This window comes from Nothobranchius furzeri, chromosome 5, assembly GCF_043380555.1.
Source record: "Nothobranchius furzeri strain GRZ-AD chromosome 5, NfurGRZ-RIMD1, whole genome shotgun sequence".
Lineage (NCBI taxonomy): Eukaryota > Metazoa > Chordata > Actinopteri > Cyprinodontiformes > Nothobranchiidae > Nothobranchius > Nothobranchius furzeri.
Window position 1 is genome coordinate 64,278,054 of NC_091745.1, and position 13,916 is coordinate 64,291,969.

Below are 13,916 nucleotides of genomic sequence, written 5' to 3' on the forward strand. Positions count from 1 at the left end.
ATGACATAAGTTCAGCTGGTTATGTTGCATCATGCCACTGAAAGAAAAGGATAAAAATCCAGAAAAAAATGATCATTTCAAATGTAAACCCATAAGCAAGGTGCAACAAGTGATCAACAATGATGATTTAGAGAAAACCGATGCGGGGTAATTTAGTTCTGCGTGAAATAATGCAGATTTGGTCAGTTTGAGCCATGAGGTAGAGAGAGATACACGAAGACGTGTTCAAAAGAATTCAGATGTGCACAAAGATGCTCAAATACGCTGATGTCCATTGTTTTGTTTTGCCTTCTCTTTCTTCGTGTCTTTTTTTCTTGTACTTTATGTTGTTCTCTCATGCTAATGAAGCCTGGAAAGTAAAAAAAAATGCAGTTTGAATTCATTTAGTAAAACATTTGAAATCAGTTTGTTTTTGTCCATCAGCGTTTTGAGCCTGGTTTCCTGTTCTTCGTCTGTATTTTGCTTTACCCCACGTGCCTTTTCCCCTGATCCCTGATTCAACTCCATCATTCACACCTGCTCATTATCTCACCTGGTCTACATTTATTAATTAACCTTTCAGGTGTCGTGACTGCCCTGTTCCTGGTTAGTTTTGTTTAGTAATCTAAGTTCAACTTTTGGATTTATTTCTGCAGCCTTAGGGTCTACTACCAACACCAAAAATGACTTTCCATTCCATTATGTGTCAGATTTGGTTAAAACGTTTTTTTCTCATATGATAATCACAATCATAGCTGTAAAAACCTGAAATGATTGTTATTTTCACAAGGATCCACGACCCACCTGACCTCTCACCTTTATTGCACAGGTAAGACCTTTGTAGCCTCTCCGGCAGAAGCATTGGTCTGGCAGAACACACCGCCCTCCGTTCAGACACCGCTGCTTACAGGTCGCTGATGAGGAAGTGGGATGAAAGGATAAAAGCATAAATATGTTTTTTTTTTTTTGTCAGGCGTAAAGTGGAGGATGTTTCTGAATTTCAGGAAAGAACCGCCCGCTCCTCGTTTCAGGAAAAAAATGCGCCTGAGAAAGAGCGCCGAACTTTAGCTTATCTGATGAGCAGAAAACCGGCGTCTGTGGGGAGCCCAGCCTTCGCTTTGCACATGTGCAGGAAGTGGAAACTACCCAGCAGACGACGGCCTTGCATGAATGGTTCACCAGAATGATCGAGAGTTAAGGGGACCAACGGTTCAGATGATCCACCCGGAAGAAAAAGATCCTTTGCTACACCTTTAAGTCACAGTTTTTTGACTCACGTGTTTGACACTGAAGACCCTCCCAGCCGACGAGGCAGAGGCACGTGTTCGGTCCAACACACTCACCACCATTCCTGCACTTCTGCAAACAGACGGCTGCAGCGACAACAATAAGGGATGAATGATGACAAACTTTAAATCAATATATTTAGGTTTAAAACTAGACATTTATTATTTAGATAACATGTTACTCAATATTTTTATACAAATTTGAACCTAAATGTAAAACTTTTTAAGCTATAAAATTCAAAAAGATTTTCTGAATTAAAACAAAAAAGAACATTATTGTACAAAAATACTACAATAATAGGATTTTTGCATTTGTATTACTTCTTATGAAATTAAACATTCACTTCATTCTTGTTCGTGTAAATATTAAAACATTTTCAACATTTTAATGACAAATAAATTGTAGCAAAACATTAAGTGGAAAATAATGATTGAGTATTATCAGTTCAAAGAGAAAGTTCTTATCAACTGATAAATTGGTGTTTTTTTATGTTTTTCTAGATTTAAAATAATGTAATTTTATGTTAATATGTAAGAAATAAATTTCTGTGGGGATACAATAAAAAAACCTAATTTATCTTAACTTAAACCCTGCTTAAATGATCTTAAAGCAACACTAGAGTTTTTAACAGTTTATGCTGTTGCTTTCAAACTGGTTTCAGTGGTTCTTCAGCCATAAACTTGGACAGGACTCTGTAGCCCTCTACTGAACATAAACTGCACTTAACAGTTTTGTGGTACAGGTAGGAACCATCGACTCACACACACACACACACACACACACACACACATATATATATATATATATATATATATATATATATATATATATATATATATATATATATATATGGACAATTGGTTTCCATAGGCTCCAATAACATGTTTTTGAGGAAAAATGGGAGGTGGCCACCACCGCCATTTTGACCTTGTCACATGTTCCATCAAGCCCAGACAATTCCACAAAATAGAAGAGAGGTGGAGCTGAGGGTGGGGCTGTAAGGCTGGAATCAAATGACGACACCCGGTCGAACTAGCTACAACCTAACCCAAAGCTAACGTAGAGGTGGGAGCTAAGCTAATGGAGGTATCTACCTAGCTACAACCGGAGCTAACTCTGTGGAACACCAGAGACCTGAAGCACACACGGAGTTTTAGTTTAAAATGAATATTTTTTTATTCATCCCAATACCTAAAGTTACACATTAAAGACTGACAAAAAAATAAATTTGTTTATCAGAATAAATATCCATAGAATTAGATGTAAATTAATAACGTGATTGTTTCCCCATCTAGACAGCCCTAGTCACAGACAGTTCAAGGGAGGGGGACATTTTTTTCTAGTTACACAGCGATGTAACATCTCTATATTACACAGCTAATGCTTCAATTTTTTCAATCTTAACCAAAATATGAAGTAATGTGTTTGTATTCTGGAGTCCGTGGTGAAGCGATGACTCTCAAAGTGTTCACTGCACAAGTGGGAGTGTGAATTGGGAGTCCAGCACTCTCTTCTTTGGTTGCTTACCCAAAGGTCAAGCCTCTCTGGATCACCTAGAGGAAAACTTCATACAAAGAACTATTTCAGTTAGGCTTATGGGTTTAAAATACTTAATAGCTTATCATGGCCTGTAGTAAAAGGTCCAAAATTAGGATAAAGAGTAATACAAAATGCATACTTTATAAAAAATAAAAAAATAAAACCAAACACTTAAGTCTATCGCCTTATTGGATAGGATATGAACCTTTTAATAATCATTTTTATTAACTATTTTCCATTGTATTAAACTGCACTAGTTCCCACAAGAACAAGGTACCCGGTCGCGGCTCTTTGAGGACAAATGAGTTATTTAGTCGCTCCCCACCACCACTATTACAAATATGCAAAAAATATAAAAAACGAGCGAGTTTATCTGATGCATACAGACTTCTGGAGACTAACATCAAGCACTATCAACCAAGTCACCGAGCTGCAGTATTTCCGTGGTCAGGTCTCTCTCCGAGTCCGAGAGCTCCACAAGCGGTCAGCCTGCGCAGCAGACAGGCGCAGAAGCGGTCAGAGATGCGCCGGGCTGACTGCTGGGGAGAACCGGGTAGAAGAATGGAACACAGAAGTCTCCCTCCGAGAGCTCCACCAACATCTCATATTTCAACCCATTTTTATGTTAAATGCACTGGGATTTACACCCATCGACATGTACCATATTAATAACTTTACCGTATTACATCTAAATTTCATGGTTAAACAGTACATGTTAAAATGGTAGTTAGCTAGCTACTTTGAAAAGCTCAGCTAGTGCAAAAGCAGCAGTGACCTAAAATACATAAAAACAATTTTACTTACCGAAAAAATGAAGTGGAGACTCCTTGGATGCTCTATTAGTGCAATTAATACCACAACAAGTCATTTTGTCCAACAATTGCACAAATACTATCCAAAAAAAGAATGCACAAATGCTACAACTAATGGTCTAAGTTCAGAGACTAAAAATCGCAGAACAGTCTTCAGGCGAGGTAGGAACACTAGTTCCTGCTTAACGGCCATAGCTGTTTACGTGCCACTATAGAAATGTATAAAGGCTAGCAGCTAGCTTTTTAAGTCCACCAACCATCATTAAAAAGCACAAGATGAAGAATATTGATGAGGGTAAAAAGTAAGAGAGTAACGTCTTTAGAGGCAAAGCAAAGAGCTAAAACCAGATTGAACATTAGCATGTTCTACACTCCTTTGACGAAGCTGAAGGAGAATATGAAATCATGGACTGCTGATGAACTGACTTTGTTGCTACTGGAATTGTAAGTAATATTATTTTTTCTCCAACAGTGTAGATCTTTTGACTTTGTGGCTTATTTGATATCAGTTGGCTCATTAGCGTTAGCTCGTTGTTAGTACAAGCTACAGCAAGATTCTTTACGACAGTTGTAATTCATCTTAGGTGTGTTCTTGCTGTGTCTTTGTAAATCCATGCTTTCGTTCTTTTTTAAACACAGAAACAGTTTTGTTTACCTGTTTGTAGCTACGGTTTCGCCGACAGCTGCCGGCTTCTTCAGGCTGACGCTGATGGTGGCACGTCACTTCCTTCTCCGTTTATCTGCGGGCAGCAGAGGACGTTGTCGCCCTCTACTGCCCGCTCTCCCCTCTCCGACGATGCAGTCCCATGCGTGGTCCAGCGTGTAAACTCCGTCGTCCCTGTTCATGGTCCCACATCCACGTCTCCTTATCTCTATTGCTTCCTTGATCCATCTTTTGTATTTTTGTTGTTCAGTGGTTATGATCCGTGTGCTGTCCCAGTCCATTATATGGTTTTCTCTTAAGCAATGATCTGTTACGGCTGACTTTTTTATTGTACTTTCTGCTTCTTCTTTTGCTGCTCTTGTGTGTTTACGATTTGCCTCTTTCTCGCACTCCTTTCTGTGTTCTATTGTCCGTGTATTGAGTTGGCGTCCGGTTTCTCCTATGTATGTTTTATTGCATATTTTGCATGGGATTTCGTAGATGACTCCACATTTTTGTCCAGCTGATATTTTGTCTTTTGGGTGTACTAATCTGTTTCTAACTGTTGTGTATGGCTTTGTTGGTGTGTTTATGTTGTGTTTTTTCCTTTGTTTGGAAAACAACAAACAAAAACAGAAAGCAAAGAACAACCCAAAAAAAGAACCAGAAACCCAGAAAGACAAGAACCAAAACCAGTGATAACCCTACCATACATCAGAGGCATAACGGAAAAAATAAGAGCAACAATGAAAAAACACAACATAAACACACCAACAAAGCCATACACAACAGTTAGAAACAGATTAGTACACCCAAAAGACAAAATATCAGCTGGACAAAAATGTGGAGTCATCTACGAAATCCCATGCAAAATATGCAATAAAACATACATAGGAGAAACCGGACGCCAACTCAATACACGGACAATAGAACACAAAGGAGTGCGAGAAAGAGGCAAATCGTAAACACACAAGAGCAGCAAAAGAAGAAGCAGAAAGTACAATAAAAAAGTCAGCCGTAACAGATCATTGCTTAAGAGAAAACCATATAATGGACTGGGACAGCACACGGATCATAACCACTGAACAACAAAAATACAAAAGATGGATCAAGGAAGCAATAGCTATAAGGAGACGTGGATGTGGGACCATGAACAGGGACGACGGAGTTTACACGCTGGACCACGCATGGGACTGCATCGTCGGAGAGGGGAGAGCGGGCAGTAGAGGGCGACAACGTCCTCTGCTGCCCGCAGATAAACGGAAAAGGAAGTGACGCGCCACCATCAGCGTCAGCCTGAAGAAGCCGGCAGCTGTCGGCGAAACCGTAGCTACAAACAGGTAAACAAAACTGTTTCTGTGTTTAAAAAAGAACGAAAGCATGGAGTTGTAATTCAGCTTTTAACCAGTAGAAGGGGGAAGTGGAAAACTTATTTAGTGTTGCTTTAATGCACATGTATGCCTTTTGTTTGACTATAAAGGAAGGACTGCAGCACTTACATATGCTACACCTCCTCCCCCTCCATCCAGATGCACAGGAGCACATGTTTGGTCCAACACATTTCCCTCCGTTCATGCATGTTGGCTCACACACACCTGGAATACATTTGTTTGAGCTTCAACAGCCAATAATAAAGAAATAAAAAACTCTCCAGAGGCCTGGGATGTAGTACTCACTTCTTTGACACCGTTTTCCTGTGTATCCTTCAGGGCAGGAGCATATGTTGTTCCTCATACACTGACCTCTGTTCTTACAAGGTGGACTGCAAACAGCTGAAACACAACACTTTAACTGTTTAAACACAAGAAAGCTGTGGGTCCTGCAGGAAAACAAACCCAATCATGGCAGAAGAGATAAAATCGTAACCAAACGAATAAATACTGATGTCTCTTTTTTGTATCAATTCACCAATTTGGCACTGGGAGCCGTAGAAACCAGTGGGACAAGCACAGGTGTTCGGTTTCACACAGGATCCTCCGTTCAGACACATGGGCTCACAGAGCGCTGCAGGTCACAGAAGAGCATTCACGTGACATCATGGGTTTCCAAAGTAAGGAAAAGATACACCACTGTGTAGCAGCACTTTGGGAGTGTGATGAAAAACTAAAGCTTATATTTTGCACCTGAGTTGCACGTCGGTCCAAACCAGCCGGGTTTACATCTGCAGACGTCAGGAGAAACACACTCGCCTCCATTCTCACAGTGTCTGTTGCACACCACTGATGGGGAAAATTAGCATCATCAGCACTTAGAAATGGAAACAGCTTCTGTTGTGATGCAGAACAGATGTGAACAAGACCCTGAATGCTGATTGGACATCACCTTGAGGATAATTACCAGTGCTTCTTTTGTCTGTACTGGTGTTATACTGGTGAAGCACTGAAAATGTCCTAAAATCAAAATATAACTTACAAACAAGAATTACCTTCATTACCTGTGTGTATGTGTGTGTGTAGATGTGGTAGCTGAGAGTCATGCACAACACTGGGAGGACAATGAGCAGTTCTAGGCCTTCAATCTAGTCAAATATAATAGGTGTGAGAAAAAACTTAAAGAAGATATATTATGATGTCTTTAAGTTATAATAATTCTATCAATGTCTATCAAGTTCTTTGCACAAAATGTCTCTTACATGAAGCAATTTCAGTAGTTCAATTCTTGGCTGTTTCAATACCTTCCAAAATGAGTCATTTCAGGGCTCTGTCACTTTAAGAAAACAAGCTGAAGTTGATCACGCCCGCCCCTCCCCCTATCAGGCTACTATAAGCTGAGAAGCTCAGATATCAGGCAGGGATTCGGAATAGAGCTGCTGCTCCTCCAGCTGCAGCTCTCAATTGCAGGTGTTCCATTTTATTTTCCCCTTTTGTGACATCACAAATGGGGACTTTTTGAAATGGCATGCTTTACGCACATAATTCCTAAAACAAATACTGACAGAAAACAGATGGATGGAGTTTTTCACACGTGGAGGCAGTAGAGACCCACATGGCAGCACAAAAAGATGCAAAAGTTTACTTTTGCATAATATGTCCCCTTTAAAATAATTTTGACTTCCAAATGACTTTCCCTGAAATTGCCCTCATGTATAATTTTCCAAGTTAGTTGTGCTTGAGGGAGAGAAACAAAATCAACTCTGAATGTTGCACATTTTAATATGTTTTACCAGTTTAAACAACTAAAGATCTTACTGATTTCACATCTGGGCCCCACAAAGCCGTAGGGACAGGTACAAAGGTTCCTGGACAGACAGGTGCCTCCATGGCGACAAGGCGGCTCACAGCTTGCTGCACAACAACATCAGTAGCCTCTCATCAGAATTTTGTGAGTGTTGTTTGCCAGCAGGTTTTGACAGGTGTGAATACCAGATCAAATTACCTTCCTCACAGGTGGGCCCGCTGTAGCCTGCAGAACATTCACACACGCCAGGTTTCACACACTTCCCCTGGTTCTTACAGTCGGGTCGGCACACGGCTGAGAGACACATAGTCAACAAAATCAGACACAGAGTTAAACGAACCGAATCTCGAGAGGTGATGATGAGTTAATGAGCTTGTTTTCCTGCACAAATAAACAGTGTGAAGTCTCTCCCTCGCTCACCTATGTGACAGTTGTAGCCTGTGTAACCATGTCTGCATGTGCAGGTGTTGGGCAGAGTACACTGCATGTTCCCCCCACACTGGTACCGGCACACAGCTGAAACACAAACGTTTTTGTTTCACTTCCTGGAAAATGTCAACGAAATAGCAGAATTTATAGTCATAAAGGTTTAACAAAAACTTCCTTTTCCCCAGATTTGTATTATAATTCAAACTCACCTTTACAGGTGACTCCATCCCCAGTGTACCCGTATGGGCAGCGCCCACACCTGAAGGACCCGGAGGTGGAGGCTTCACAGGAAACACCAGGAAAACATGGAGAATCTCCACAGGTCACATGATGGGATGGTGACCTCCAATTGACTCTAGTGTAGAGGTCAGGGGTCAACTCCACCCAGCTGGGCTGACCTGCATGAGTAGTAGGAGCAAACTCTTGGCCTGCTGCTTGACTTTGAAGTGGTGATGTTGTCGCCCTGTTGTTAAGGAACGCCCTTCTGAAGTCAGAGCTGGTTGGATCTGGTCTCCACTTCCAGTCAGCTGGTCGTCTGTGTGAAGGAGGAGATGAGGAAGAGGAACTGGACTTTGGGATGGGAAGACGATCCTCCATTCCAGGAGCGCCAGCTTCCTGACCTGAAAGACACTGAATGTTAGAGGATGAGACTGAAAATTACACAAATGTAGCTTAAATCATCATTCTGACTTTGTGTGTGTGTGTGTGTGTGTGTGTGTGTGTGTGTGTGTATGTGTGTGTGTGTGTGTTTGTGTGTCCCAGTCTGACTTTGCAGTCTAACTGGGTGGATTCTCACCAGAAACTGTACATGTTTGCCCGTTTCCATGGAGACCAGCAGGACAGGGTCCACAGACAAAACCAGCAGCAACGTGCACACTCTCAAAGCACTGGACCCCAGGGTAGCATGGCGCCCAGCTACATGGTGATGGTGACACCTGTGGTACCCTCACTGGTGTTGCCACAGGAATGCCTGAAGAGTCTGCATTACCTTGGAAATAAAGTATGGCCTGTAAATTATGGAGCTAGGATTGGGGCAATATTACATATAATTCACATTTTGGGACACGTAACTTTTGTTTTGTAACACGTAATTCTTGTTTTGTGACAAACATGAATTACATGCTACAAAATAAAAGTTACAGAAACAAAACATGTTACAAACTACTAAACTTGGTACAAGTCACATGTAATATTGTCCCAATCATAGCTGCATTGAAAATGGCCTGTATTTTTATAGTGCCTTTTTGTGGTTCTACAACCCCCAAGGCGCTTCACAACACAATCAGTCATTCTCTCATTCACACACACATTCATTCGCTGGTGGGGATGAGCTACAATGTAGCCACAGCTGCCCTGGGTCAGCCCCAAGCCCAAGCCCCATTCAGTCTGTTGCTGTCGTTGTGACCTTGGGCAAGACACTCAACCCACCTTGCCTGCTGGTGGTGTTTGGAGGGAACGGTGTACAATAGACTCGCTTCTGTCAGATTGCCCCAGGACAGCTGTGGCTACAATGTAGCTCATCACCACCAGGGTGTGAATGTGTGTGTAAATGGGTGAATGACTGATTGTGTCCTAAAGTGCCTTGGGGGTTCCAGGACTCTAGAAGGCGCTATACCCAATACAAACCATTTACCATTTCTGACTTACGGTTGCAGGTTTGGCCGTCACCCCTGAATCCTTGAGGACACGATCCACAGAAAAGGAGCCCGGAGTGTTTTTGCAGCTCACAGTAGGAAAGCAAGGCTGGGAGATGCACTCGTCTATATCCTGTCTGCATGTCCGTCCTAAAAATAAATAAATAAATAAATGATATATATATCACAAAAATATCAAAACAAATTTCATTAAAGAAAGAAAAAAGCTTCCTTACAAAATATTAGAATTATTAATAAATATATGTAATAATTTCTTTGGAGCTTGGACTGGGACAATATTTTATGTAACTGGCACCAAATCTTGTCATTTGTAACATGTTTTCTAACTGTAACTTTTCTCTTGGAACATGTAATTCATGTTTTGTAACACGTAACATTTATTTTGTAGCATGTAACTCATATTTCTAACAGTCTGCTTTCATTTTGTAACACACAATTCTTGTTTTGTAACACATAACTTTCGGTATGAGAGTTGTGATTTGGAATTTAGATTTTTTTTTCTGCAAGTTACAAAATGAAAGTTTAATGGTATGTACCAAAAGTTGCATGCCACAAAACAAGATTTATGTGTTACAAAATTAAAGTTATCTGTTACAAAACATGGATTACGTGCAACAAAACAAACGTTATTTGTTACAAAATGTGAATTACATGCTACAAAATGAAAGTTACAAATTATAAAACATGTTACAAGTTGCAAAACTTGGTACAAGCTACATGTAATATTGCCCCAATCCTAGCGCCATAGATTTCTATAATAATTAGCACACAACCCAAAGACATCGAAACAGATAACAAGATTAATTTGCAAATAACTCATTATAAATGCAAATACATTATTCTAATGTAACAAAAAAAAAATCTATATATTATGCCCAAAGTCTGAATTTTCCCATTACGTCACAGGCCACTAGATGTGTGGACGAACAGAAAGTAGAAAGTGGTTCAGCTTGTGGAAACCTGTCATCCCAGGTGGGCAGATGCAGGTGAACGCATTGGCTCTGTTGATGCAGCGGCCCAGTCTGCAGGGGTTTGGTTTGCAGCTGTCTACCTCCACCTCACACCTCCGTCCCATAAACCCATCGAGACACGCACATCTATGTTCACCACTGTTGGCATGGGAGTTCACATCTGTGATGCACGCAGCTCCATTCAGACATTCACAGGACTGCACGAACACCTGGAAGGAAATAAAAAGTCAAATTTTCACCAAACTATGATTGTAACCTTGTGTTTTTGCTGTGTATTCATTTTTAATAATACAGGATGAAGACACGGGAAGTGATTATGACACATCACACAGTGTGTGAACTTTAGACAATTCTTTATTAAATCAATTATTAACAAAAAGCTAATAATTTTGAAACCAAAGCTGTAAAAAAGGGTTTCTTTTAAACACTTTAAATACAAATCTCAAAGTTTAATTACAATATATGTTTCACATTATCTCCATAATGCATGAATTTTCATGTTGAAACCAGCCTAAACCCTAAGATTGACACGCAGAGTCAAACATTTGCCCTATTTTATCAAAAACAAGTTGATTTGGAAGGAAAGAACAGGGCTGAGTACCATTTAGAAGAAGCATTTTTACATAACCAGCATGCACAGCTGCAGGAGTGGAATGCAGCCACTTTAAGTTTAAACATCTGCTGTAAAGTAGGACAAGGTAACAGAACAGAAAGGACTTATTTTCTGCTTTGCCACTCATTTCAGATGTTTTTTTGTGTCATGCTGCTTTAGCCAGAAGAGTTTAGTGTTTATTTTATTATTCCTATTATTTTTATTTCCACCAATAAAGGAAATTGTGAAAATAAAAGGTAATCTGTAAGATTTTATAAAGTATTATTTTATCTACTGAAAAGTTTTATTTTAAATGGCATGAAAAGCTGCATCACTGTCTCCCTCTAGTGGCAGGACATGACAAACCTATATAAGTTATTTTTTCTACAGAAACTCCTCAGATTTTTTTTTCATTAGATGTAAAACAATGTCTAAATATTGTACAAGTGCAAATTGTTCAAGAACAATGTGTAGTTTTAATGTTTATAATCTCAGATGTCCTGGGAAACATTTAAATAAACTGAACAAACCAGACAGGATTCAGCAGCACAAGCTTCAGCACTAAAAACCTGCATCTAAATAAGTTTAAATAACAAAAATATATAAAGCAATACTAACCTATTTACTTGTGATTGTTTTGTTATTTTTGGACACATTAATAAGCACCAGTGGTTTAGACATTTTTCAACAGCCTGATGAATAAACTCACCTGAACAGAAGCGCTGCTCTCAGCCCCGCAGCTGTCAGCCACAGTAAAATGGAACATGTGTGTATCTGTGGGCTTTGCTGTGGCTTTCCACCTCAGCAGGCCGTCTGGAGACAGCGATGTGCCTTCTGGACCTGATACCAGGGTGAACAGAACCACAGAGCCCTCTGGGTCCTCAGCCTGGAGCTGGTGGATGAAATTCTCCTCGTGGAAGGAACGGAGACGAAACCGTGGCGACTGGAACACCGGGGGTCTGTTCTCTGATACCAAAGGAAAGATAAATAAATCTGTGCACGAGCACAAAACACCAAAGAGTCTCAAAGAAAATAAACAATCATTTAAAATAATTCTTTATTGTTTTTTTATTCCACTCATGTTGTCATTCTGCTGCAACTCAACAGAGAAAAGTTTGACCCAGTTTGAGCTCAGGAGGAAAAGTTGGTCAGAAAGCGTAACAATGAGTTAAGCCTCTTTCATATCAGCGCCTGCAGACAGAACCAACATCAATCTGCAGCGAGCTGCTGACGCGTCACCAGAACCGCCTCCTGAGGTGATGGACGTTAGGTATGGGGACATGCTGGAGCTGCTCCATCAGGTTTCAGTGATAAGCTGTGGTTTTTACGTGCTGAGAGGTTAAAAAAAAAAACTTCATGCAAGTTTTCCCCCTTCTTTCTTTTTCCAAAGTCAGATCTTTTCAGCACAAATTTAAAGGGGGCATATTATGTAAAACTCACTTTTTGCCTCTTTTTGTGCTGCCACGTTGGTCTCTACTGCCTCTATAAACACTCAGAACATGAAAAAACATCTTTTTTCTGTCAGCGTTTGGTTTTAGAAACGATGTGCCTAAAAAGTTGTTTCAAAAAGTCTCCGTTTGTGATGTCACAAATGGGGAAATTAGCATTAGCAGATTCGTTGCACAACGTGACAAAGAATCATTTGTGAACTTAACTTTTAAGCTCAAACCCAAAAACCAGCATCTATCTCACTACTATGCTGCAGCTACTAATGGTACGTTGGGAACAGGAGTTTCTAAAATATCTCTAAATGTTTGTACAACAGTTAGCATTTGTGGGTTTCTGCAGCATTTCTATGAGTTGGGACAATGTTAAAACTCAATTGTCTGGTATTAGTTTGGTGTTTTCTCACAACAATGTTTCTTAGAAAGTTTTATTTGAGTTTTTTAATTTTGCCATGTTTGAGTAAAGATCATGTTACGTTCCACTATTATCATTATTTTACATTTTATTAGTAGCTTACATTACACAAACTTTATTTCCACAAATGAATAAAAAAACAAACCATTTTTGTTGTTTCATTAGTTCTCACCAAGTAAACAACTTTTTGCTGTTAAATGATGACAAAACAGAGTGTGTTAGTCTTTACTCTTCCAAACCATCCCAGTGTTCGAACACCCGATCTCGGTCTTTTGGACTCCAAATGCAAGCCATAAGTCGGAAACCTCGGCATCGTCTTTGACGAAAAACTTAATTTCGATTGGCAGATCAATGCAGTGGTCGAGGCTTTTATCAACTGAGGAGGCTAAATCACTCAGACTTGGAAAAAGTCATCCAAGTCTTGATTACTGTGATGCCTGGTATGTCCGTGTGTCTTGGTCTAAGTCCTCCATCACACAACTTCAGTTAGTTCAGAACTCTGCAGCCTGCCTCCTCTCAAACACATCTGGGCCAAGCCACATTACCCCCATTCTTTCTGAATTGCGATGGCACGCTATGTCTTTCAGAATCCAACTCAAACTCATCCTGTTAGCATTCAAAAGTATTCATGGTTTAGGTCCTTCCTACTTTTCTGACTCCTTGTCCCTATGCCAGCAAGCTTCTCCCTTGGTCGAGATATAAGTACGGGGGCAACCGCTCCTTTTCAGGTTTCCATTTGTGCGTCTAGCTTAGGATTTGTTCCATTTTAAACGCAAGCCTAAAGCCTACCTTTTCCAGCAGGCTTTTCATTAATAGTGATTCTTTAGCAGCCTTCATTTTTGCCTTCTCTTATCGGTGCACCAACACACATTTTATTGTGTTTAACTTGTGCTGTTTGTTCTTCTCACCATTGAGCTTCGGTTTTATGTCAAAGTCATTATCGCAATCTTGATTTTATGCTCTTTGTTTTTT

General features: G+C 40.2%; 1 protein-coding gene across 1 annotated transcript in view; it reads right to left on the reverse strand.

Annotated features, from left to right (window-relative positions):
• Nucleotides 1-7: 7 nt before the first annotated feature.
• Nucleotides 8-13,916, reverse strand: part of vwde (von Willebrand factor D and EGF domains) — a 35,709-nt gene continuing 21,800 nt past the window's right edge. Inside the window, 16 exon segments of the mRNA XM_070551931.1 lie at nucleotides 8-349; nucleotides 796-893; nucleotides 1,257-1,352; nucleotides 5,760-5,855; nucleotides 5,937-6,032; nucleotides 6,169-6,264; nucleotides 6,384-6,479; nucleotides 7,449-7,544; nucleotides 7,636-7,731; nucleotides 7,858-7,953; nucleotides 8,076-8,486; nucleotides 8,663-8,836; nucleotides 9,514-9,564; nucleotides 9,567-9,650; nucleotides 10,482-10,701; nucleotides 11,794-12,050. Coding sequence (XP_070408032.1) covers nucleotides 335-349; nucleotides 796-893; nucleotides 1,257-1,352; nucleotides 5,760-5,855; nucleotides 5,937-6,032; nucleotides 6,169-6,264; nucleotides 6,384-6,479; nucleotides 7,449-7,544; nucleotides 7,636-7,731; nucleotides 7,858-7,953; nucleotides 8,076-8,486; nucleotides 8,663-8,836; nucleotides 9,514-9,564; nucleotides 9,567-9,650; nucleotides 10,482-10,701; nucleotides 11,794-12,050 — 2,078 coding nt within the window. The 3' untranslated portion in view covers nucleotides 8-334.